The 25,109-nt window shown below is 44.3% G+C and overlaps 1 protein-coding gene across 1 annotated transcript in view; it reads right to left on the reverse strand.

The window, feature by feature from the left end:
- Nucleotides 1-25,109, reverse strand: part of CTR9 (CTR9 homolog, Paf1/RNA polymerase II complex component) — an 861,351-nt gene that overhangs the window by 587,828 nt on the left and 248,414 nt on the right. Inside the window, exon 8 of the mRNA XM_069623650.1 lies at nt 1,535-1,642. Within this exon, the coding sequence (XP_069479751.1) occupies nt 1,535-1,642 (108 nt within the window). The remainder of the gene's footprint in view (nt 1-1,534; nt 1,643-25,109) is intronic.

The following is a 25,109-nucleotide window of genomic DNA, read 5'->3' on the forward strand; positions in this document are numbered from 1 at the left end:
AACATCCAGCGATGTCGACCCTCGAGGGACAGCGTATCAACGTCATTGATGCAGGACGCCTATACCGAAAAAATTTCTGAAGCAGCACAGCTGTGGTCATTACCTGTCATAAATGTGGAATACGTTGGAGGAGACAACCCCTCGAACGTAAGTTACTTGTATAGCTGGGAAAGATCTAACCTGGACTTCATTCTAAGATTAAAAAAGTATATGGGTTTTACTTATCTTGAGTTAGCAGTGTGTCATCCAAAAATAAGTTACAAGAGTTACTGCTTATCTCAATTGGTGTTTCACTGATCTCAAAAGCACCTGTAATTTAATAGTACACCCTTAGGTTCTACTCACCTAGTATAATTGTAATCACAAAAGTAGTTCTAGGTTTTTAATGTGGCTGTAATAAGTGTTCCACTATTCACAAAAAAGTATATTGTACAGTTGACTGATTATGTGATTTGCACTGAGTCACTGTACAACTGGTAGGTTCTACTGCCCTTGCATTACTGAATGTAATTGTTAAAGTGCCATTGGTTTTTACTCCCCAAGAATAGGTGGGACCTATACTGAATGGGTATGAAAAGGTTTTCACTTCCCTAGAACTACTGTTAGATGTTCTAAATAAGGTTTATACTTCGGTCTGTGTACCTTCAAGTATAGTGTGTTTTGATCATGGTGATTACATGTGTTATAGTACTTCTTTACCTCTAGATATATCTGGGCCTACCTGTATTTACATAAATCATTTATTTTTACATACATAGGGTTTCAGTGTTTCTTTGGACCATTTACGGCCCTCTCTCCCCCTAAAATAAGCCTGGGTGCACGGTCTACGCTACCATGAACTCAGGTGGTACAGCCTTATACCAAGAGTGGAGTCTTATACTGCCTCAGTTGAATGGTTTTACTAAGCCCTTAGCTGGACTTCAGAAAAAATGTTCCAACACATGCCATTCTGTTTAATGCAAATAGAGAGCGGAGTTCATGAAGACAGTGTTCCGATAGGCATGAATGCTTTATCAGTGAAAGATGTTTATGTTAATGAGGCGAGTTAATCCGTATTGAGATGCATTCTGGTCCAGTTTTGCTTGAAATTAATTAAAACACATTTAATGTTATATTAGAACGATGATAAATACAGCATGTTGATATCACAGTCATTTACAAAACATTAGATTGCTTAATTTACATGCATTTTTTTCCAATAGCTTGGATCATGAGGTGGCTCTGAGGGCCAAGCCGTACTTGGCTCACCTCTCGCTATATAAGTCTTGGCTTGCCCCCCCGCCCCCCTCCGAAATCAAGCGACAACTGCAGCACTGTCCACTGTTCAATAATCATTCTTTCAGTTCATTAAAACTACTTGATACTTTGGGTCTTGCAGCATAAGAGCTTGAGCAAAACACAGTTTATCATTGGCAGAAAGTTCACTATTACGTTCCTTTCTAAAGGAGCACCGATGTTCAATAATGTTTCTTTTTTTTAATCAATAAGATCCTCAAACATGAATGTAACCAGAAGAATGGTACTGCCTTCTCACCTGTACATGAAAAGATCTGGCCAGTTGGTAACAACTTTCCGCTTGCATGGCCTCTACTTCGGTATTATGGAAAGCATGGAGTGCCAAATGCTGCACTTTACTGTAATCCTGAGAAATACAAAAAAGGGTTTACTATAAGAATAATCACGGACATGCACAAAATGAAAAATAAGGAAATAATGAGGTTGAAACATTAATCAATCACATTCATAAAAATTAGGGTGTTTATCTGAACTCATCCCACCAGGCCTCATCTAGTAGTCACATTCAGTACCTACAATTGCCACCATTAGGAAATCTATTATTTTTGTAACCTCCCCCATCTACTTCAAAAGGGATCCCAACATATCTACAGCTAGTTTGTCATTTTAGACTGAATTATGTGTTCAACCTCAAGTCCGGCCTTTACTTGTGTAGGGTCGCCGGTCAGTCCATCAGGCAACAAGTGCAGCGGGACTTCTGAAAGACATTTAAATACTTTTCCAAAAAGCAGTAGAACATTCCTTAAAGAGCACTGCTGGGAACATGGTTTATTTTCTCATTAGTTCATTTGCTACACTTTCCAAAACACTGGCAAGCTGGCAGCAATCGGGCCATTATTTAGGCTCTACTCCTGTATCCCTCTAGAGTTTTACTGGGAGGTAGCCATTTTATCAAAGCTGTAGTGCAAAATGGCAAATACTCAATTTTAATAATTATAGTTAGTCTTTCTTGCCAGATTCCTCCCAGCCAGTGTTAAGATGGATTTCTAAACCCTGGCCTGTTGGACACAGTTTAGGGGGCCACCCTAGTCATAGTGAACAGGGGACTCTGGGAGTTCAGCCAAGCAAAAATCAAGATACTTGTGGACAGTGGTCAAGGCCAAGTCTCAGGCGTGGGGTCAGAGGTCAACAGACAACAAGTGAAATACACAATTATTACACATTAGTGTAAGGAACAAGTTACTTACATGTAACTGTTCTCCAGCATGGGTCTGGCATGGATTCACATGCTCATGAATATTCTGCGTCATCAGGCTGGGAATCCGTGGTAAAAGAAAAAAAAAACTTTCAATTACAAACTGTCTTTCTCATATAAACCAATCAATGAGCTCTGGGTCAAACTGGCTCCCAGCCAATAACTGCCCTCACGCAGCCATCTTCAAATTTGGTAGCACGTTAAGTGGCAGTATGACCAAGAAGAGCCGCAGAGGGGCAGCAGGGCGGGTTCGCACATGAATCCATGCCAGACACATGCTGGAGAACAACAGTTACAGGTAAGTAACTTGTTACTTCTCCAGCATGAGGTCTGGCATGGATTCACATGCTCATGAATAAAGAATACATAGCCGTACAACATTACACAGCCACAGGAGGTGGCAATGCTCAAAAGAAGCAATTACTCTTACCTCCGGTACAGGCTCACCTTCAAGCCAACAGGTTGCGTAGCACTGCTTGGCCAATCCTGGACTCCTCTCTGGAATCCCTGTCGACGCAGTAGAATCTTGTGAAGCTGTGCATAGACCTCCACGTAGTTGCCCTGCAGATGTCCAGCAGGGGCACACTAGACAGGAACGTCGTCGACACAGCGATCGCTCTGGTGGAATGGGCTCTCGGACTGAAGGGCAGCGATCAGTTTTCCAACCAGTGACATTGAGTGATACAGCCGGAGAGCCACCCGGAGATGGAAGCATTGGACAAGGCCTTCCCATGGTTCACAGGACCAAAGTTCACAAAAAGCTGTGACGTCATCCGGAAACTCTTTGTGCAGGCCACATAAAACTACAGAGAACGAGCCACATCCATCTAGTGCAAAGTCCTTTCAGCCAGCGACAAAGGTTTCGGAAAGAACACCAAAGGCTCGTGGAGGTGGAATTCTGACAGACCCTTCAGCATCCGCAGCACCACCCTCGGGTCATGAAGAGTCAAGTTCGGCTGTTTGCAGGATAGGGCCCGAATCTCGCTTACCCTCCCGACAGAGGGGAGGGCCACTGTTAGGGAGAATTCTCAGAAATGTGCCAATTTCGTTCTACCTTAGAGGCCCCCTGCTCTTTTGCTGGATTTTAGGACTTTTCATTTTTATCCTGTAGAGAGCGAGACATTTTTCCCCCCCCCCACTATCTCATGGGTTTTTCTTTGATTTGATCTCTGTTTCCTTTTATTTTGGAGTCTAACAAACTCCATAGACATCATCTTTTTATATTGTGATACACAGCACCTTCAGTGCAGTGTCACAGAGAAGTTCTTTGGATTACTCAATTTTAAAAACCGTCTCTTGGTGAAACTACCATTTCCAAGAGCACTAAAGTGAAATTGACTTTACTTACCTTTTGTTACTTTGTAGACCCAGCACACACCATTTTATGTGGAGTGCTGGAGGGGTTACCTAGTATGCCATTTGTCTACTTTCTCATGTAACATTTTTATGTTACCCTTTCTATAATTAATGGCTGGTGGCAGTGGTTTACTTTTCCTACCATTGTGCGTTTTTACTGCAGGCTGAATCCTGAGCTGCAGTATTGCACTCGTGGGTGCCCATTTTGTAAAAATAGCCACGGTCGTCCTTTTTCGCCATTTCTTGTTGGAAAGGTCCTTCTTGAGATTTACTCTGTGTGCCAAACAAGGTTTGGTCCCTTTATTTTTGTCTTTGGCGGGGCCTCTGGCTCCAGCGTGTCTGGCAGAGCAGGAAGCGAGGAAGGGTCCCGATACTCCTTGTGCTTCATCTCCTTGGTTACAGGAATGCACCTAAAGGTGATTGGCCGGCTAGCTATCCTTGGAGGACAGCCACCCCTGCTGTGTGAGGGACAGCTAGGCTGCGAACAAATTGAAGTAACCTGCATAAATGGTGAGATCTTTTGCAATGAAGGCAAACTCAACCACTGGACGAAGGAATCCGAAGACGAACTTGGAAGAGAAGCCTGCTCCAACTCCTTGACTGCTGGTTTGCCTGGTGAAGCCCTGATGCATTGCTGAAGCTCAGAATTCTGATTGTCAAGAGATGCCCTGCAAAGGACGACGTCTCCCCTTGGGTTGGTTGGACCAATCGACCCCAAGACGAACTTGCCTAGAAGCCCTCTCCCTGCTGGCTGTAGTTCGTGCCAGGGGACAGAATCTCCAGAAACTAGTATCGTTTTTAAGTCAGACCCCGAGCTCCAAAAAGATCCTCCAGACTCCCTCAAAGCAGGAATTCCCACGCCTAAGCCACAGTGGAGTGCTGGACCCCAGAAGCGAAGGAAACCCACAAGGTGTCTGAGAACCACAGTGGTGCTGTTTGCGAGTAGCTGAACCGCAAAGTGCTGCTGATCTAAATTGCGCCCATTGCTGCCGCCGACCTTCAAACCGTAGTGCAGGAATTCCCAGACATCCTCCCTCTTGTCCCCACTACTGAGGCCCTGGAACAGGATCTGCAGGAACAGCTGGTACCTTTTCTTTAGACTCAAGGTACTGTGAACTAAGCGGTACTTATCTCTTGTGTAGCTTGCTTGTTCTCAGTGGAGACTTGCACTTGCTGCCTTTTGCTGAGATGCATGCAGCTTTGTCCTACACAAGCCTCCCAGCTTGTGGCCCAACAGGAATTTCTTTTTCAACAAACTCTCTTAACATTGTGCAAGACTTTTGTGCTAATCTTCAAGAAGTGCCTCAGCTCCCCTAGACTTTGCTCAAGTGACATTGGCTGTCCTAGCTCCCTGAAGACTTACCCTCAGACTTTGTGCTTAACTGTCCCTCCAAAGTCATACATCCCTTACATGTATAGCTGGGAAAAGGTTATTGGGAGATTGAAAAGTACTTGCCTGTTTGAGAAACTTGTTGACCTTTGTTTCCTTCCCTAACCTTTTCCTTTTGACACCAAACTCAGTATTGCTCTAAATGTACAAGTGATATATCAGTGTCCTAACTATTGAAGTCACCTCAGGGTGTAGAAAGTGTCTGTGTGCCATACTAAAAGGGTATCAACTTATTTACTGCAAATGAGAGGGTGTATTTTTGAGGTATTTTTAAGTGTTGCATATCTTCTCCCTTCCAAAGAAGTCTTATTTTAAAACTGACTTAAATTAATAAATAATTATTTCATCAAGAAACCTTGAGTATAGGTTATTTGGATAAATGTCACTGTGAAACTATGTTGCAACCCTACAGCTCACATTGACCCCTCACTCTACCAACTTGTGTGTTACAGGCCTATGCCAAAGGTTGGGTTACCTATTGCCAAGAGAACAAGGCTGGTGTAGTCTCCCACAGGGTTACTAAATACAGGGTTGATCGTCGTCGTCCAGCACCACGTCGCAAAACGCTTCCACTTATGCCCATAGCACTGCTCTGGCCCTGGCAAGGACCTCTCTGCAGTCCGCCGGCAGCTTGTATCCACCGTACTCTAAGGCTGCAGGAGCCAAGCCTTCAGGTTCAGTGATCCTGGATCGTGGTGTAGGACCGTGCCTCCTTCTCTTGCGAGTAGATCTGCAACCACCGGCAGCTTAATCTGGGGCAATGCTGACATGTGGAGAAGATCCGGGTACCAAATCTGCCTCAGCCACGCTGGGGCGACGAGGATCATCCTGCATCTGCACTGTTTGAGTTGATTTATGACTCGCAGCAGGAGAGGCAACAGAGAGGGGGTCGGGGGGACACGTACAGGAACAGGCCTTCCCATAGGAAGGAAAAAGCATCCCCCATGCTCCTCGGCTGGTGGAACCTGCTGGTGAATCTCTGGCATTTGGTGTTAGTCGCCGTCGCAAACAGATCGATCTGGGGTCTGCCCCACCTGAGGAAGAGGCTGTCTACTTGATTCTGCCGAAGCTCCCATTCGTGGCAAGAGTGCAGCTCCCTGCTGAGGGAGTCCGTGATGGTGTGACAAGGAAATTTTCGCACAAGACCTAACATTGGAGATTAGTCTGAGATTTAACCCGTGAATTGAGACCAAAGACCTAAGAGTACTTTTTCAAACAAGCACCATTGGCCCCGATTTGAAAAAGACGAAGAGATCGTCGAAACACGTGTGATCACCAAGGGCACTGTCAAATGCACAATAACATTTTTTGAAAGGAGGAAAACAGAAAAATGAAAACCAAAAAATTTGGAACACTGAGAAAGGAGTCATTGGTCTTCCTTTCTCGGGAAAATGTGCGCGCATGGTAACATGTCAATGTAACTGCATGAATTTGTATTAATTTATTACACAATCATTTAGAAAACATTCACTATAAGGAGGCAACTTAATATTATACTGACACACTTCAATAACAAACCAATGAGTTTCTGAACAAATTAAGCTCTCCTGAAATAAGAGCAAAATGGCATTTCAGTTACTTTCAATTGGAGTAAAAAGGCACAAGTTAACAGAATAGATCACAAATACTTTAAGCATTGCAAATAGTTTTAGTCCACAAGAGAACTCGATTTAGTTCAATAGCACTAGGCCAAAGTCAATGGACCAGTGTCTTGGATAGGAAAGAGCAGTTCTTGTAGTAAATGGTAAAGTCTTTGAAAAAGTTCTCAGAAGTAGTTGGTACGAAAAAGAATCGTATGTTGGGTCACAAGCTGATTAGGCCTGCAAGTTGGGAAAGTTCCATGAACTATCACCGCGAGAGAGGCTTTCTCTCAATAGGGTTGGCACAGTACATTAATATGAAGCAAAAGATGCAGCTGAAGACATTGGTTCCTGGCAGGTCCTGCAAATCTCACTGTTCCGGAGCCTCAGTCGTGCGGACAAGAGGGAGGACGTCGGGGGACTCCTGCACTGGACGGGATAATCGGAAAACGCTGACAAAATAGAGGCACTTCAGTTCCAGTAGCTGTAATTCAAGCACACAAGCAGGTGTCTCTTCCCCCTGGTTAATCCCAACCAGCTTCGAGAATGGTAACCAGGTGGCTTACGAGTTGATGGTCCCACCAACTCAAAGGAAGAAGTTGTCCTTGAAGGGGCTTCTCTGTCGAGATGAACTTGGCAATACAATCCACCAGCAGGGCTTCACCGGGCAAACCAACGGTCCAGGAGTTGCAGCAGCCGTCCTCTTCGGTTCTTTTTGTTCCAGTCGTCGACTCTACCTTCCAAGTCAAGAGACTCGCCTTTTAAACAGTTTTCTCCCATTCATTCCAGCCTAGCTGCCACTCACCCAGCAGGGTGGCTGTCCTTGCTGTACAGTCAGCCAGCCAATCACGCCAGAGTGCATTTGGGTCTCCTAGGAGATTAAGCACGGGGAGTGTGGCAGCTCCTTCACTTTCTGCCCACCCCAGACACTCAGGCGCCAGAGGCTGTCTTCAGTCCTGAGTTCCGCCAAAGGCATGGAAAGAAAGGGACCAAACCTGGTTTGGCACGTAGAGACACACTAGAAGGACCTTTCCAAAAAGAAATGGAGAAAAAAGAAGACCGGGACTGGTTTAAACAAAGGGGCTTAAGGCGCCATCTTGGAAAACATGGCCCCCGTGATTTTTAGCTACTGGTTTTCGCGGTCGGGAAAAATCATGGTAGTTAGTTGTAAAACCACTGCCACCAGCCATTTCAATAGAAAAGGGTAGCATTTGACTGCTACATGAGTTTCTAGACACAGAATACTAGGTAACCTCTCCAGCACTCTATAGGAAGATTGTGTGTGCTGGGTCTAGGAATTTAAAAAGACTAGTAAAGTCAATTTACCCTTACATTCTCTGGAAAACAGTTGATCACAGAGAACGTATTTAAACTTTTGGGAAGTCTAAAAAGACATCCCTGTGTCACTGCACTGAGGGTGCTGTGTAACACATGAAAAGATGCCTATGGATTGATCTTAAAACTCCACAATCAAATAACACAAGAGAAAAAACACACATCAAAATACATGATAGATTGGAGAAAAAAAGGATCACACTCTTTCCAGGTTAAATAAAATCAAGTCCTCAAAATCCAGCAAAGTTGCTGGGGGTCTCTAAGGTGAAGGGAATTAGCAAATTTTTTAGAATTCTCCCTAACACTCGTCACCCCCAGACTAAGGGACAGGAGGATTTAATCCACCCAGGGATGAATCTTCTTACTCCAGTCGGTCAAACATTCTGGAGAGACCATCAGCATTTTGGTGATTACACTGCGACCTGTGTTCAATGGTAAAAATCAAACACCTGTGGGCTGATTGACCATTTTAACAATTTAGGATTTTCCCCCTTCATCTGCATTAACCATCTCAAGGGTTGGTGGTCAGTCTGAATCATAAATGTAGATCCATACAAGTATGGTCTAAACTTCTTCAGTGATCACACAATAGCAAAACATTCTCTTTCAATGGTTGCACACCTTGTTTCTGGTTCCTTCAGCTTTCTGCTGATTAAGCACATGGGGTGCCCCCTACCTTTCCCAGCCAGCTGACTCAGAACTGCACCTATACCTGTATTGGAAGCATCTGTTTGCACAATGAAGGTTTGGCTGTAGTCAGGAGCTCTTCAGACTGGAGCCTGAAAATAATTACTTGTTCCACTCCTCATTCCACCTAACATTTTTAGGAAATTTGGGTGAGAAGACAACATTGAGGGGAGAAGCTATGGACCCATAATTCTCTATGAAGTTCATATAATAACCAGTGAGACCTAAGAAGGCTCTCACTTGGGTTTGAGTAGTAGGGGTGACCCATTCTTGTAGAGCTTGCACTTTGCTAGGCAATGGCCTTATTTCACCTCCTCTTACCTCATCTCCAAGGTAGACCACTTTGCCATGATCAATTTCATATTTAATTGCCTTTTTGGTCAGATGGGCCTGCTCAAGAGCCTGCAAACATACCCCAATTGGTCAACGTGTTATTTCCAAGTAGGGCTGAACACTGCAATGCCATCCAATTATGCCATGCAGAAGTCCTCCATCCCATTCGGAACTTGAATAATCATCCTTTAGAATACTGAGGGTGCATTCTTTAATCCAAAAGGCATTACCTTAAACTGGTAGTGGCCTGCTGGGATTGAAAATGCAGTTTTCTCCTTGGCATGGTCTGTCAGGGCTATTTGCCTATAACCTGACGTTAGGTCAAATGTACTCAGGTACTTGGCTAAACCAAGTTTGACCACCAGCTCATCTGCCCTAGATATAGGAAAGGCATCAGTCTTAATGACTGTATTTAGACCTCTATAGTCCACACAGAATCTCAACTCCTTGGATCCTGCCTTTGGCACTAGCACAACTGGATTAGACCATGGACTTGTAGAGGGTTCTATTACCCAGAGATCAAGCATCTTGTTAACCTCTTCCTATATGTGGGTTCTGACATGATCTGACATCCAGTAACCTCTGCAGTCACCAGTGAGAATATCATGCTGGCCCCAAGGGGTCAAGTCTGGTGATCGTGAAAACAGGGAGGCAAACTGATTTAACAGAAACTTGCACTCCTCCTGTTGTTCCAGTGTCAGATTAGAAGAGAGATTAACTCCTATTTTCTCACCTAAAGGTTATTCCCTGAACAGATCAGGTAGAGGTTCACTCTTCCTCCTCTTGAGCTAAAGCAAAGCTCCCACTCTGGTCTTGAGACATGGGCTTTTAGACGGTTGGTGTGAAAGACCCTGGGGGCCTCCTTAGGATTACCTAAGTCCACTAGATGTTTTCCCAGAACCTTGAAGGGTCCTATCCATTTGTCCTGTAAGGCCCTCTGCCTTGTAGAAACCATAACTAAAACTTACTGGTCTAAAGTAAACTCAATCATGTTGGCCTTCTGGTCATTCCAATGCTTCACCAGAGCCTGACCTGCTTTTACGTTATCAGATGCTTCTGTCATCATATGGGTCATTGTCCTCCGGAGACCCAACACATAGTCAATGACTCTCACTGGCTTGGGAGAAGGAGAACTCCCCAACCCCTCCTTAATTAGGGCCAGTGGACCTCTAACTGGATGACCATAGAGAAGCTCAAAGGGACTAAATCCAACTCCCTCCTGAGGGACTTCTCTATAAGCAAATAGAAGGCATGGCAGTAGAACGTCCCACTTTCTTCTAAGGGGTTCCTCTAAGGCGTCTATCATGCTCTTCATAGTACGATTAAACCGCTCTACCAACCCATTCGTCTGGGGATGGTAGGCTGAGAACTTTTAAGTCACTCCACAGTTTTTCCACATGGCCTGCATTTAGTGGGACATAAAATTGGATCCCCTGTCAGAGATGACTTCCTTAGGAAAACCTACCCTGGTAAAAATACCAAGTAGGGCCTTAGCAACAGCCTGAGCTGTAACAGTCCTCATAGGTATAGCTTCAGGATACCTAGTAGCATGGTCTACTACAACCAAAATTAAATCGATTGCCTGAAGATGTTGGAGGGTCTAAGGGACCAACAATGTTGATTCCTACCCTCTCAAAAGGGACTCCCACCACTGGCAGAGGCACTAAAAGGTGCCACTTCTTGGCTCCACTCTTGCCAGAGATCTGACAAGTGTGTCAGCTCCTACAGAATTTATCTACATCAGACCCCAACTTAGGCCAGTAGAAATAGAGAAAACCTTTCCTTGGTCTTCTTGAAGCTCAAGCGACCAGCCAAAAGAATCTCGTGGGCTAACTGTAGGAAGTGGTGTCTTGTCTCTAGAGGCACAACAAGTCTTTAGTCCCCTGGGATAGACTCGGTTCACTGTAGAATAGGCCTTCAGGAGTAGGGCACTCTTGGACCTCTGCTGAAGTATGCCCTAGAGGGGCCAGATTCTGCCAGTAAAGACTGCAGCTCAGGATGTTTTTTAGGATACAGATCTCCAACAGGTATTCTTCCAGCTCTGAATCTTCAACAGCTGATTCAACCTTTTCTGATTGTTCCTCACACTCAGCCTCAGCTGGTAGAGCAGTCACAGGAGTGACTTTGGACAATCCTCTCGGGGATGTCCTTGTTGGAAGCACAGGAGTGCTTTCTGACTTTTCCCCTTGAGCTCTTGGGTTTCCCCTTTGTCTCATTCTTCTTAGAAATAGCAGTTAGTAGTTCCTGTGGACTGGGTGTAATAGATTCCTCTGCAACATCCACTAGAGAGTCAGTTAAGGTACTCTCTCTGGCCTTCCTTGTCTGCTCCCGTTTCCTTTTACTGGGAGGCCTGGGAGTGCTTGATACAACTCAAGAGCTTTTAAGTCATTCCCCAACATGACTCTCCTAGGCACCTCACTGATATGACAGAGGTGCAGTTTGATTTATACAAGTTTTCCAGGAGGTTAAAACTTAAAGTATTTCATAACAGACTCAAAACATACGAACCAGCAAATGTACCAGTGGCCATCAGCAGCCTGACCATTCAGGAGATTGAAAATATCCATGTTTTGACAAACTTAGCTGAAGAAAATACCAACTCATTTATTGAAATCCAAAGTGAACTAGGTGTACACCAGAGTAATATTGACATGCAGGAACATACGAAGCGTTCCAATTCATGCCCCCCCCCCCTCAGGAGACAACACAATAGAAATCTTTTATTAGGCAATCACAAATGAAATACATAATCACATTGATGGTAAGTCCAAAGGATTCACCAGCAAAAAGAGTAACCTCACAAAACCTGAAAGAAGCGTCCTAAAAGATCCAGCAGATGATTCACAAATTACCATAAAAGAGGCAGACAAAGGACGTAATATTGTGGTGCTAAACAGACGTGAATATATTGAAATGGCCAATGAGCACCTCTCGTCACCAAGTTGTTACCTAAAACTAGATACTAACCAAACAGCTCAAACTGTCATCGAACTGCAAATATTAACACAACATTGGTACTCTAAAGGTCTCCTAACGGATGATGAAAAATCATTTCTCAATAGAACCAGACCACGGATGCCTACCATGCACTTCTTACCCAAAGTGCATAAAATGTATCACTTACCATCATTACGTCCAATTATGAGTGGACAAGGAGGGGTCACGGAAGGCCTGGAAGAGTATATTGACTCAGCCATTAAGAATCTAGTTCCGCTCATACCGGCATATCTAAAGGATACCACACATACACTCCAAATCCTTAACCAACTCACTTGGCAGCCACACTATTATCTAGTGACAATAGATGTTAAATCTCTGTATACATCGATACAACAGTTAGCCCTAGAAACAATTGATTATACATTTAGGACATTCTCAGCTTCACATACCATGCATGTAGAAATGATTAAAAGGTTTCTTCAATTCACACTAAATCATAATCAGTTCATCTTTAACAGTGAATATTACTCTCAAACGAAAGGCATCGCAATGGGCGCAAAATATGCGCCATCTTTAGCCAATCTTTTTATGGCTTTCTTTGAAGACCATTATATTTTTCAGAATAATGTGTTTCTAAATGATATCAAAATCTGGAAAAGCTACATAGATGATGTACTTTTTATTTGGACTGGTACTTTGGATAGATTGCATATGTTTCTACAGCATTTGAATAATAACAAGCTTGATATTGAATTCACTGGTAATATCCATAAGACGTAAATGGTCTTCCTAGATTTGAACTTCAGCATAGTAGATAATGCCATTCAAACTCATAGGAAACAAACGGCCGTAAATTCAATTTTACACGCCTCCAGCAATCATAGAAAAAGAGTAATCAACAATATTCCCAGAGGGGAGTTTTTGAGATCAAGACGAAATTGCAGCACTGATGTTCAATAGCAGCAAGAATGTAAGTCAATTGGTGCCAGATTTTCAGAAAGAGGGTATCGACAAGAGATAATTGACCAAGCAGCAAGACCTACTGAGAAAGTGGACCGCAAACAATTGCTAGTCAAGGCTAATTTAGCAAATAAAGAGTTTCCAGATAAAGTGAACATCATTACTAAATATTCCAATGATAGCATGTTTTTGTTTCACATACTACGAAAACATTGCTACATCCTAAAATTGGTTCCTGATCTCCTACAATACATTACAGAACAACCTAAGAGCATATTTACCAAATCATTAACCTTACGAAATTCTTCAAGTCCATCTTTCTTAAAACCTTATACCACCAGACAGACCACTTGGTTAACTCCCAAGAAAGAAACCAGTAGGATTTCACAAATGTGGAACATGCAATCTTTGTCAGTTTGCCCGATCTCCAACAAAGGTCTTTTCATGTCATGGAGGACTACAAGTTGTCATCTCAGACTAGCAATTGTCACACCAAATATGTGGTTTACGGAATCCAATATGTATGTAGTAAAATGTATGTTGGTAGCACCATTCGAGAATTACGCATCGGAATTCGGGAACATAAGTCAAATCTTAACAGTCAAGATCCAAAACTCCCCTTCGCCTCACATTGGCAAACCCAGTATCAACATGATCACAGCAATGATATACGTTTTGTTGGACTCAAACACATCAAGATGCATGCCAGAGGTGGAGACAGACAACTACAACTGTGCCAATATGAGGCACGTATGATTTGCAAATTACGTTGTTTAAACATGGGCCTAAATCAAGAACATGAGCTAAATGTCTTTATAAAATTCTGTGCAGGTTGCAAGTCTTTTTGCTTGCTTTTATGCTTCACTGTGAGTGACTATGTTGTATCGTGGTCAGATATATAAATAATAGTTGGACTTTGGAACACTGGGCATATGAATGAGGAGCTGAGGTGCACCAAGAATATGTTTTAAGTATTAAGCATGCGCTAGATGAATACACCCTTGTTGTGATTAGCCCCCCTTTTTTTAAATTAACAATCATTCTCTTTACACATTGGTACCACATACAATTAATCAGGTATTATCCAAGGCAACCACATGATATGCCTTTATAGGCTCTTCAACATTAGAAGGTCCTATGGGTCAGTAATGCACACCAATTAGTACATAATAAGTTGTCCATGCAGCGAATGCGCATCATTTAGAAGATGCAAGACTTTTTTGGAAGTGTGTTAAATGGCCTATAGTGCAGACAAGTGCGAGTACAGGCGCTCAAAATACAGAAGTAAAATAAGACGTCCTTTCGCAGCATGCAGTCTATATTTAGGTCCTCGAATTGCAGTATCTCGAAATTAATCTTTTTCTGGTCACAATGAGTTCACGAACCAAACTCAATTAATATGCCTATTATGTCCATTACAAATGGAAAGGTAAATAGCAAATTTATTATTTTGACCATAGAAGAGTAAAGTAAATATTCGTTTCCAGGAACCGTTGCCCTTTAAAGTACCCAAATGTAATTTTCAAGCACATCCTTGTTGGTGGTAACGTTAGCAACCTTTCAGAATCACGTGACAAATCGCATGAGAACAAAGTGAAAGTAGAAATACAAAAGTTACAAAAGTGTCAGTGTCCGACACGCCCCTATTGCTGTGCGGTGCCTTCCAGTCTGCATTTTAAGCATTATATAACGTGCTCTCAACTTTAAAGCTCAGAAAGGTAAGCAAATATCGAAATCTGTTACCAGAACGTATTGAGTGACACTCTATGATTGAATAGGTCACCCAGTGAGGCAAACTAATCTTGAGTTATTTACTCAATTATCCTCAGACTCAAGCTTTTGCGCACTTTTCCGTGCAGTGCCTTACAGTCCATTCTTCAAGCAGCACAGTTTATGCGCTTTAAATTTGAAATGTAGAAAGGTAAGCGACCGTATTAATTAGTCGTAATAATGTTTTTTGAGAGACTGTCTCCAATACCCAATCAAATATCAGGCAAGTTTAATCTAATCCGAGTCCTCCACTCCGTTTACCTTTAGATTAGAGTCTTGATGCACAATAGTGTGCCATGATCTCCAATGTGGTTCTCAAGCAACATAGTCTGTGCGACTAGCATTTAATGCACAGACAGGTAAGCATACTTTTATAATCCGCGGCATAACAATGCAACCTGATTAGGCAAGTACATCTCCAAACCGAGTTTCAAAACGTCCATTGTATTCCCAGATCAGGCCTTGGAATCACATAACAGAGAGACCACAACCATACAGGAACAAGTGACATTTTAAATATGTTCTGACTAGTTAAGACGTAGCAACTTATCTCACCAACAACGTGTAAGGTACTTGAACAATGTGATTTAAATATGCATGTTATAGAGACTCCCCACTCAATGCTTGGTGTTTCAAAACACAATGGTATCCTTTAAGGAAAATAATGGGTCATGTCACAAAGGTGGCTTATATTATTCAGACAGTAACCTGGTCAGTCACAAAGGGATTTCTTTTTCTCTTTCCACTTACTATCATTAAGCTAGTCTTAAGCAATTCGTAAACTAATATGCTCACCAACATATGCAAGACTAATACCCCAAAGCAACTTCTAATTTGTGTTTTGCTTCCCCCCTTCTCCCACTGCATATATATTTTTCATACATGCTTTTCTTATTTGTGTTATGAGATGACAGATGGTTGTAATACGGTAAACTTTTTTGCCCTGATGACGACCCAAGCGGTTGAAACGCGTGTCGGCAGTCACATTCACATAGGTTGAAACTTTTAGGATAGCCTATGCTTGCTCCAATTTCTGTTATCCAATACAAATACAAGTGTATGCTCACTCCAGATTAGGTTCCCTACCCTTTTTATCTTCCCAGTACAACCTATGCTTCCCTGGCCCTTGCCTGTCCAGCTAGGAAGCTGCCTGTTGGTGAAGACCTTCAGGAGTAAGGCACTCTCTTTGACCTCTGCTGAAGCCTGCCCTACAGGGGCCACCTTCTGTCAGTAAAGACTGCAGCTCAGGATAGTCTTTAGGATCCAGATCTCCAACAGGGGTATGGTCTTCTTCCAGCTCTGAATCTTAAGCAGCCGATTCATCCTTTCCTGGTTGTTCCTCACACTCAGCCTCAGCTGGTGGAGCAGTCACAGGTGTGACTTTGTACAATCCTCTCATGGATGTCCTCGTTGGTAGCACAGGAGTGCTTTCTGACTTTTTCCTTGAGATCTTGGGTTTCACCTTTGTCCCCATTCTTCTGAGAAATAGCAGTTAGTAGTTCCTGTGGACTGGGTGTTCTAGATTCCTCTAACATCTATTAGAGAGTCAGTTAAGGTACTCTGTGTGGCCTTCCTTGCCTGCTCCGGGATCCTTTTACTGGTAGGGCTGGGGTGCTTGATACACATCCAAGAGCTTTAAAGTCATTCCCCAAAAAGACTACCAGGCACCTCACTTTGAACACTAATAGGTATCTTGACAGTCATGCTGTTGCACTGGATGAGAGCTGGTAGTCTAGGAAGCATTTGGACATGGCCTCCAGCAAGCTTAGTGAGGCCTTTGGGTGCCTTAGCAACATCCTCAGGTTTGAAAAAAGATTCATCCACCACCGTAATGCTGGTACCAGTGTCTCTAATGGCAGGGGTCTCCTGACCATTCACAAGTACATTGTCCTTGTAATATTCTTTTATGTTATCTGGAATTAAATTATAGACATCTAAATTCTGCTGTTCCCACAGACCCAGGGACACCAAAGAAACACTGGCAGAGACTCCAATGGGGTCTTCAGCCAGTAATTGAAAGTTCCCACTTAAAATGTGTACTTCTCTCTCTGGGGAAAAGGCTAAAGTCAAACTTCCTACTGCACCTCCTCAGAGGTATTCTCCCTTTCCTCTCATTCCCCCATAAGCTCACTGTCTCCCAAGCTCCAGTTCTCTCCAAGTTGGACTATTGCAGCAGCCTCTTTCTTAATCTAACTGCCTCTACTCTCCGCCCTTTACAACTTATTCAGAACAGGACTGCAAGACTTGTCCTTGGCCTCAAGCCCTGGGATCGCATCTCCAGTTATGAAATCTCTCCATTGGCTCCCAGTGGATGCAAGGATTAAATTCAAAACCCTCTGCATTGTCCACAAGGCTTTCTGGGGCCTGGGTCCAACATACCTTCAGCTATCCCTCTGCAAATACCTCCCTGCTCGAGCACTCCGCGCTCTTCTACCTCCAACTCCTTCAGGGTCAGTCGTTTCTCAAAGAAACGAGCTGGGGGTAGATCTCTGTTTTCGGCTGGGGCCTCCCTCTGGAACAGCCTCCCTGCAACTCTAAAACTTAAGGAGAACCATCTCCGGTTCCGGAAGCACCTCAAAACCTTCCTCTTTGCTTCTGCCTTCTCCTCTCCCCTGTTGATTCTACTCTCCCTCGGCACCATGCACCTGGCCACCCCCTGTCCTCCGGGCCCAGGTACCTGCTCATCTTGCCAACCTCATGCACGGCCTCCGGGCCACCCCTTGCACTGGGGTCTGTATCTGTACCCATACAGACCTCCCCTTTTCTTCCTGCACTTTCAGACCTACCCAGCCTGCTGCCATAAAGCCAGCACTTGCCACTTGCTGGCTGCACTCCCATTGTTTGTTGCCTTTTTATTTATTTTAGTTTTTTCCTTCTCGCTCCGCACTCGCCTTTTGTTCCCAGTTCCATGCACTTCTCCCTCTTCCCCCCTCTACCCTGCACTTGCGCGTTCTCAATGTCACTGGGCCTAGTAAGATCGTTGTTTTTGCTCTCCCCTATTCTCCTTCCCTTGCCTTGTCGCGCTCCGAAACACTTGTGTATGAGCGCGATAGAAATAAAATATCAATAAGGAGACCGTGTGGACCCCTGAAGGTTCACCCTTGCATCTCGGATCCCCTTTCACATTGTCAGTAGACCCACAAGCATAACATTTTCGAAATGTTTTGATGAATGGGGATTTCTACTGACCTCCCTCTGGTTTGGCACCAGAGGTTTCACTAGACTGATTCGGTTTCCTGTGTGGTTTACCCTTTTTCTGTTTGGGGTCCTCTTTTGGATTGGAGGTACTAGAATTCTCTTTGTCATCTTTCTTTTGCTGCTTCCCATCATCCTTCTTCTGAGCTGCCCCAGAATCCTTGTGAGTAGCCCTGTTGGCAACCCACAAGTCAGCAGCCTTTGCTAACTTCTTTGGATCAATTTCCTTAGAGTCAGGCAAGTGCTGTCTCAGCTCAGGAGAGCAGGCATCAAAAATAGATTCTAACAAAAATAGATTTCTCATTCCTTCAAAAGTGTTAACTCTGTAACCCTTTACCCAACCATCCAAGTTCTTCAAACATTCACACACCCAAGTAGCCCAAGGGGTACCATCATGCTTTTTGAGGGTCCTAAACCTCTTGAGGTACTGGGAAGGAGTTTTCTCAAATCTACCTATCAAAGCTAGCTTCACATTTTCATACTCCGATCTTTCAAGTTCCCCCACCTACATTACAGCATTAGTTGCAACCTGTGGGAGCCTAGACAAAAGGCAAGGAACCAACTAATTCCCTGTAAAACTCTGAATCCCATAGTTATAGTCAAAAGCAGCCAACCAAAACAATATCAAGCCTCACATCATACATAGTTTCACCTCATACATACTCACAGTTTCTTTAGGCATGCAAGGCCTCTTAAGACTGGAAGACCTAGAAGACACTGGGATAGAACATTTTCAAGTGACAATTTCTACATTTCAAGAGCATGACGCATTTCAAGAGCATGACGCATTTCCATTTCTCGGAGTTTGATTTCTTGATGTTAACTTTCAGTTTGCATTTGGAGCCTTTTGAACTCCAAGTCTCATTTCTTCAAGAGACACACACTCTGGACTCAGTACTGGACCTGATAGGTTCCCTGTGGCTATGGCTTGAGGGCCTAAAGCAAGTAGAGGTGCAGTGGGGCTCACATCCGGAGACTCTTCTAGCGCATCAATAACATTAGAGTTAGACTCTGAATCATTATCATCCTCATCAACACTATCAACATTTGCTGAGGGGGTAGGGGGTATAGCTCTACCTCGCAGTCTTTGATGATTCAACCATTTCTCAATTAATTCATTTTTCTTGTCTTTAACAGAGAGAGACAATACTTTACACATCTTTCAGTTGATCTACTGTTAGAATGATCAGGGCTTCCCGTTTGAAGTTATCCATATTTGGCATTATAAAACAATTGCTTTTCTAGTGATACTTAGCCTTGTGAAGGCTATTTGAACAAAAGTAAGAGCAGCACAACTATACTTTATCCTCACCGCTTGCCACAAGTGTTAGGCAGAATTGCATGCAGTACCCTCTGGGACCACCACATACAATTAGGACTATAGGTGTAAGCAAAACCAACATTTGTTAGAAGTCTGCACTACACAGTTTTGTGTCAGCCAGGCTTATCTCAAAAAGGAATGTGAGCAGTACAAGAGGATACATAGCAGTCTTACAATCACAGTGGTTCAAGAAAACACTTACACTTAAGGTTTCTTAGTAAAATACTAATTTATTACACAATCATTTAGAAAACATTCACTAGAAGGAGGCAACTTATTATACACAAACACACTTCAAGATCAAACCAATACGTTACTGAAAAAATTAGGCTCCCCTGAAGGAGCAAAATGGAATTTCAGTTACTTTCAATCGAAGTAACAAGGCACAAGTTAGCAGAATAGATCACAAATACTTTCCTTAGGCAGTGCAAATAGTTAAAGTTCACTAGAGGACTCGATTCAGTTCAATAGGCCTAGGCCAAAGTCAATGGACTAGTGTCTTGGATAGGAAAGAGCAGTTCTTGTAGTAAACGGTAAAGTCTTTGCCAAAGTTCTCAGAAGTAGTTGGTACAAAAAAGAAATTGGATGTTGGTTCACAAGCTGATTAGGCCTGCAAGTTGGGAAAGTTCCACAAACTTTCACTGCGAGAGAGGCGTTCTCTCAATCGGGTTGGCACAGTACCTTAATATGAAGCAAAAGATGCAGCTGAAGACGTTGGTTCCTGGCAGTTCCCGCAGATCTCACTGTTCCTGAGCATCAGTCGTGGGGACAAGAGGGAGGACGTTGGGGGACTCCTGCACTGGACGGGATCGTCGGAAAACGCTAACAAAATAGTGTCACTTTAGTTCGAGTAGCAGTAATTCAAGCACACAAGTTGGTATCCTTCCCCCTGGTTAATCCTAACCAGCTCCGAGAATGGAATCCATGTGGCTTACAAGTTGATTGGTCCCACGAACTCAAAGGAAGAAGTCGTCCTTGAAGGGGCTTTCTCTGTCGAGATTAACTTCGCAATTCGGACCTGCAGCAGGGCTACACCGGGCAGACCAATAGTCCAGGAGTTGCAGCAGCCGTCCTCTTCCAGCCAGTCTTCGGTTCTTTCATTCCAGTGGTCGACTCTTTAAACAGTTTTCTCCCATTCATTCCACCAGCAAGGTGGATGTCCTTGCCGGACAGTCAGCCAGCCAATCACACCAGAGCACATTTGGGTCTCCTAGGAGACCAAGCACAGGGAGTTTCGGGCACCTCCCTCACTTCCTGTCCACCCCAGACACTCAGGCGCCAGAGGCAGTCTTCAGTCCTGAAGCCCGCCAAAGGCATAGAAACAAAGGGACCGAACCTGGTTTGGTGTGCAGAGACAAACTCTAGAAGGACCTTTCCAAAAAGAAATGGCAAAAAAAAAAAAAAGACCGGGACCCATTTAAACAAAGGGGCATAAAGCACCATCTTGAAAAACATGGCTCCCTGCGATGTTTAGCTACCGGTGTTCGCGGTCAGGACAAATCATGGTAGTTTGTTGTAAAACCACTGCCACCAGCCATTTAGATAGAAAAGGGTAGTATTTGACTGCTACATGAGTTTCTAGACACAGGAGATACTAGGTAGCCCCTCCAGCACCCTAAAGGAAGATAGTGTGTGCTCTGTCTAGGAATTTAAAAAGACTTGTAAAGTCAATTTAACCTTACTTTCTCTCGGAAACCATAGTTTATCCCAGATAAAGTATTTAAACCTTTGGGAAGTCTAAAAAGACATCCCTGTGTCACTGCACTGAGGGTGCTGTGCAAGACACACGAAAAGATGTCTATGGAGTCATCTTAAAACTCCATAATCAAAGAACACAAGAGTAAAACACACATCAAAACAAAATACATGAGTGGGAAAAAAGGGGCACACTCTTTCCAGGTAAAAAAATCAAGTCCTCAAAAATCCAGCAAAGTTGCTGGGGGTCTCTAAGTTGAAGGGAATTAGCAAATATTTGAGAATTCTCCCTTATAGTGCCTTTGTAAATACCCTTGGTGCAGAAGCTATCCCGAAGGGTACTACTTTGAACTGATATTGCTCGTCTTGTATCATGAATCAGAGGTATTTTCTGTGTGCCAGCAACATTGAAATATGAAAGTATGCATCTTTCATGTCCAATGTTGCCATGTAATCCCTCTGTGTGAGCAGGGGAATTACCTCTTGTAGAGGAACCATACTAAACTTTTGGGGTTTCACAAATTTGTTTGCTGGGCGCAAATCTAGTACAGGGCGCATGGCGAGATCCTTTTTGGGTACAAGGAAGTACACTGAATAAATACCCTTGTTTACCTGCAGAAGAGGTACGACCTCTATAGCACCCTTTTCCTGCAGGGTTTCCACTTTTTGTAGGAGGATTCGCAGATGTTCTGGCGTCGGGCGTCTTGCTCTCGGTGGTCTGAACTGGGGGTTCCGGCGGAATTCTATAAAGTACCCTTGGGCAATGGTCTTCAACACCCACTGGTCTGTAGTTATTCCCTCCCATGCTTGTAAAACAGATGTTAGCTGGCCCCCGACCGGAGATGCATGGGAGAGGACCCTGAACTGCGGGTCATTTCTGGCCTGAGGCCGGGGAGCCTCGCGGGGTAGAATTCCATCCCCTTCCTTTACCACGTCGCTGCACCCTTGTGGGATATGGGGTGGTGTAGCTGCTAGTTCCTTGGGGGGAGGACCAGTTTCCCGAGCTGTATTGATTTTGAGAGAAACGTTGCCCCCGAAAAGAACATCTATTTACACTTCCCTTTCTTTGTTAAGGTCTCTGGGTGACCTGATCCAGAGTTTTAAGAGTGTCATGCTCCTTTTTTTCAGTTTCGAGGGCTTCATCCGCCGCCTTTCCAAATAAATCAGACTCTTCCACTATTTATCAGTGAAGCCTGTGTTTGTGTCTTGAACCCAGAGTTTCTAAGCCATGCGTGCCTCTTCAGCAGAGTACCTTGAACCAAAGACCTTCCCTGCCGTCTCTGCTGCAGCCAGAGTGTTTTTTAAGCATACTTTGGTTCACTTGCTTGCCCTCTGTCACTGTTGAGAGCAGACAGTCTCACAGTGGCCCCGGGACCTCGAAGGCCTTCCTCTAGATTGGCCTATTGCGCATCAGCATAGCTGGCCAACAGCGTTCTATTGTTGGCAATGCGAGTGGAGTAAGCCGCCGCCGCAGTGATCCTTTTCTCCAGAGTGTACATTCTTATACAATCCTTGTCAGGGTGTGCCTCCCCAGTAGATAAAAAGGAACCCCTGCTCTTTTTATGGTTGTTGTAACAACCAATGAATCTGGAGTAGAATGACCCAAGATGTAGAAGGGGTTAGGGGGAGGGTCGGAAAAGTTTTTCAACCCTCAGTTTCACTGCTTTAGTAAGTACAGGTGTTAATAAAGAAGGGGATAAACTCTTAATTGAATTTAGTAGAGTGAATGCTTGGCTGGCAGGTGGTTTTTCTTTCTAAATGTCTTCCACAAAATCAGCCTCTGGAACAGTTTCCTGTGTAGCAATGTTGAAGTGTTCCGCTGCTCTCCTCAATATGGCATTAAAAGCCATTTGATCGTCAATTGGGGAGGCCTGTCGAGTGGGGGGGGGTGGGAGGGGAGTCCAAGCACAAGGCATTAGGTTCCGGAGTTGGAGTAGGTGACTGCCAAGGGCGAGGATCAATAGGGTCCGGATCCACTCCCCAACCATCAGTGGGGTCTAAATGGACCTCCTCAGAATCGATAAAGTTATCTTTATTTTGAACCTCCTCCTCAGTGAGGTCATAAATGTATTCCTCTTCTTGAGTAGAGTCAAACACCCTCTGCATCTTATCCACAGGAAGAGGGGGATTTTCCTCCGCTTGGGTGTGGACTTCTCCACAAACCTCTCTAGTCTGTCTATACCGCCTTCAAGATTTTCTCTGGTCCAACCAAACGAACTAGAGCGGTCCGGGGTGGAAAGAGCTCCTCTAGTGGATCTTCTGTCTGTAAACGTCGAGATTTTTTCTTTAACGCCAAAGAAATACCTCCAAGAGCTTCCGAAAAGACTTTTCGGGGTTCCGACGGTGGACGCGTGTCCTTTTGTTTATCCGTGGGCCTGTCAGTAGGTTCTAGTAATTCCTTCGGCCTGTTCTTGGATTTAGACTAATCCTTACGCTTGTCCTTCGGTTTCGACGAATCCTTGGACCGTTGCTTGTGAGAATCCACCGGCACAATTCTGGCAATGCTTTCGGTAATCACCTAAACATCGGGAAGTTCCAAGGTCCGGGCCTCCGGTTGCGCGACTACTTTCAGCAGAACCTGGTCTTTTTCGGTCGCAGATGCTTTCTTTCGATGAGTCTCGACAGATCGGTGGGTATTGGGGTCAGCACCCTTTGATTTAGAAGGCACAGTCGCAAGACGCATCTGTGATTGCGGGGAGGGCAGCCGGCCTTGATAGTCAGCGGGCAGGGCTGAAATCTTCAGTGTCCCCGTTGGCGCTACAGACTGCTTCGACTGAACCATCTAAGACATCCTTGGGGTTGTATCTTTAGTGTGGGGAACATGTTGGTCTATGTCGCCGGGGTGTAAATTCCGCATAGCAGGACCCAGGTCTTGCTTGGCGGGGCCGGGGACAGACGACACTGAGCGAGAGTGCTCCGTCGAGGGGTTAATCGCCTCGAATCGGAGGCTTGTTCGTCACTCAACCCCTCGTCACAATCAGCGTTTGTGGCAGCAGGAGAACTAGACTCGGGCTGCGACATTCCGTAGGCTGCCCGCCTCTTAACACAGCGCTCCTTCAAGGTTTTCAGGCGCAGGAGCTTGCAAGCCACACAAATTGCCTCGTTGTGATTAAGGGGTAAACACCAATTGCATTTGAGGTGTTTATCTTTGCAGGGCCAAATTTCCTTGGAAACAGGGCAAAACCTAAATGGAGTCCTCTCCATAGCTGAGGAAATAATTGGTGACGAAGAGACCCAGGGAACAAAGATCAAAGGGAAAGGCATTCTCAGAAAAGTGAAATGTCCACCCAACCCCACTCTCCCTACTGTGTAGGCCAGCCAGAAGGCCAAACACCGTCCGCCGAAGATCCTTGGACTGTCTTCGGCAGAGACTGGAACAGCTGTCGATGGAAGGGACGGTAGGGTAATATACTAAACTTTAATATATATATCCGACCAAAGGTCGAAGAAAACGATAGCAATTCTCTCTGGACGAGCTCCGCATAAGGAGACCAGTATGCTGGGCGGAAAAAAACAATCTGAGGGACCTAGACGAGTGAGGGATTTTGGGTACACTACACGTCACGTTAGGGATAGTGTTACAGGCACGGCCATGTCGACGTCCCCTTTCGATTCTCGAAAGACAAGATGCAATACTCTGCAGTGACCACTGGATGTCGGACTATATGCACAGCATGTGATTCTAAGCAGATTAACAAGCATCGGAATTGAGTGTTACTGTTATATAGCTCCCTTCTGAAGAAGGCTTACTCTAATTGACTGATAAATTAATCATTGTTTAGTCAAGAAACCGTGTGTGTAAGTGTTAATTTGAATACTTGAATCACTGTGAATCTCTAACTCCCCTACAGCTCACATTGACCCCCCTCGAGATAAATAAAGGAAAGGATCTTATTCAAAACTCTCGCACTGACCCACAAATGCATCCATCTCACCGCACCGGACTACCTCTCACAAAGGATCCACCCAGCCACCTCCACAAGACCAACCAGATCACCCTATGTCAACATGCTTTGCATGTCCCTGGTAAAAAGAACTAGAGCAGGTGGCTCCAGT

Source organism: Ambystoma mexicanum, chromosome 11 (assembly GCF_040938575.1).
Source record: "Ambystoma mexicanum isolate Mex_15411 chromosome 11, UKY_AmexF1_1, whole genome shotgun sequence".
NCBI classification, from domain to species: Eukaryota; Metazoa; Chordata; class Amphibia; order Caudata; family Ambystomatidae; genus Ambystoma; species Ambystoma mexicanum.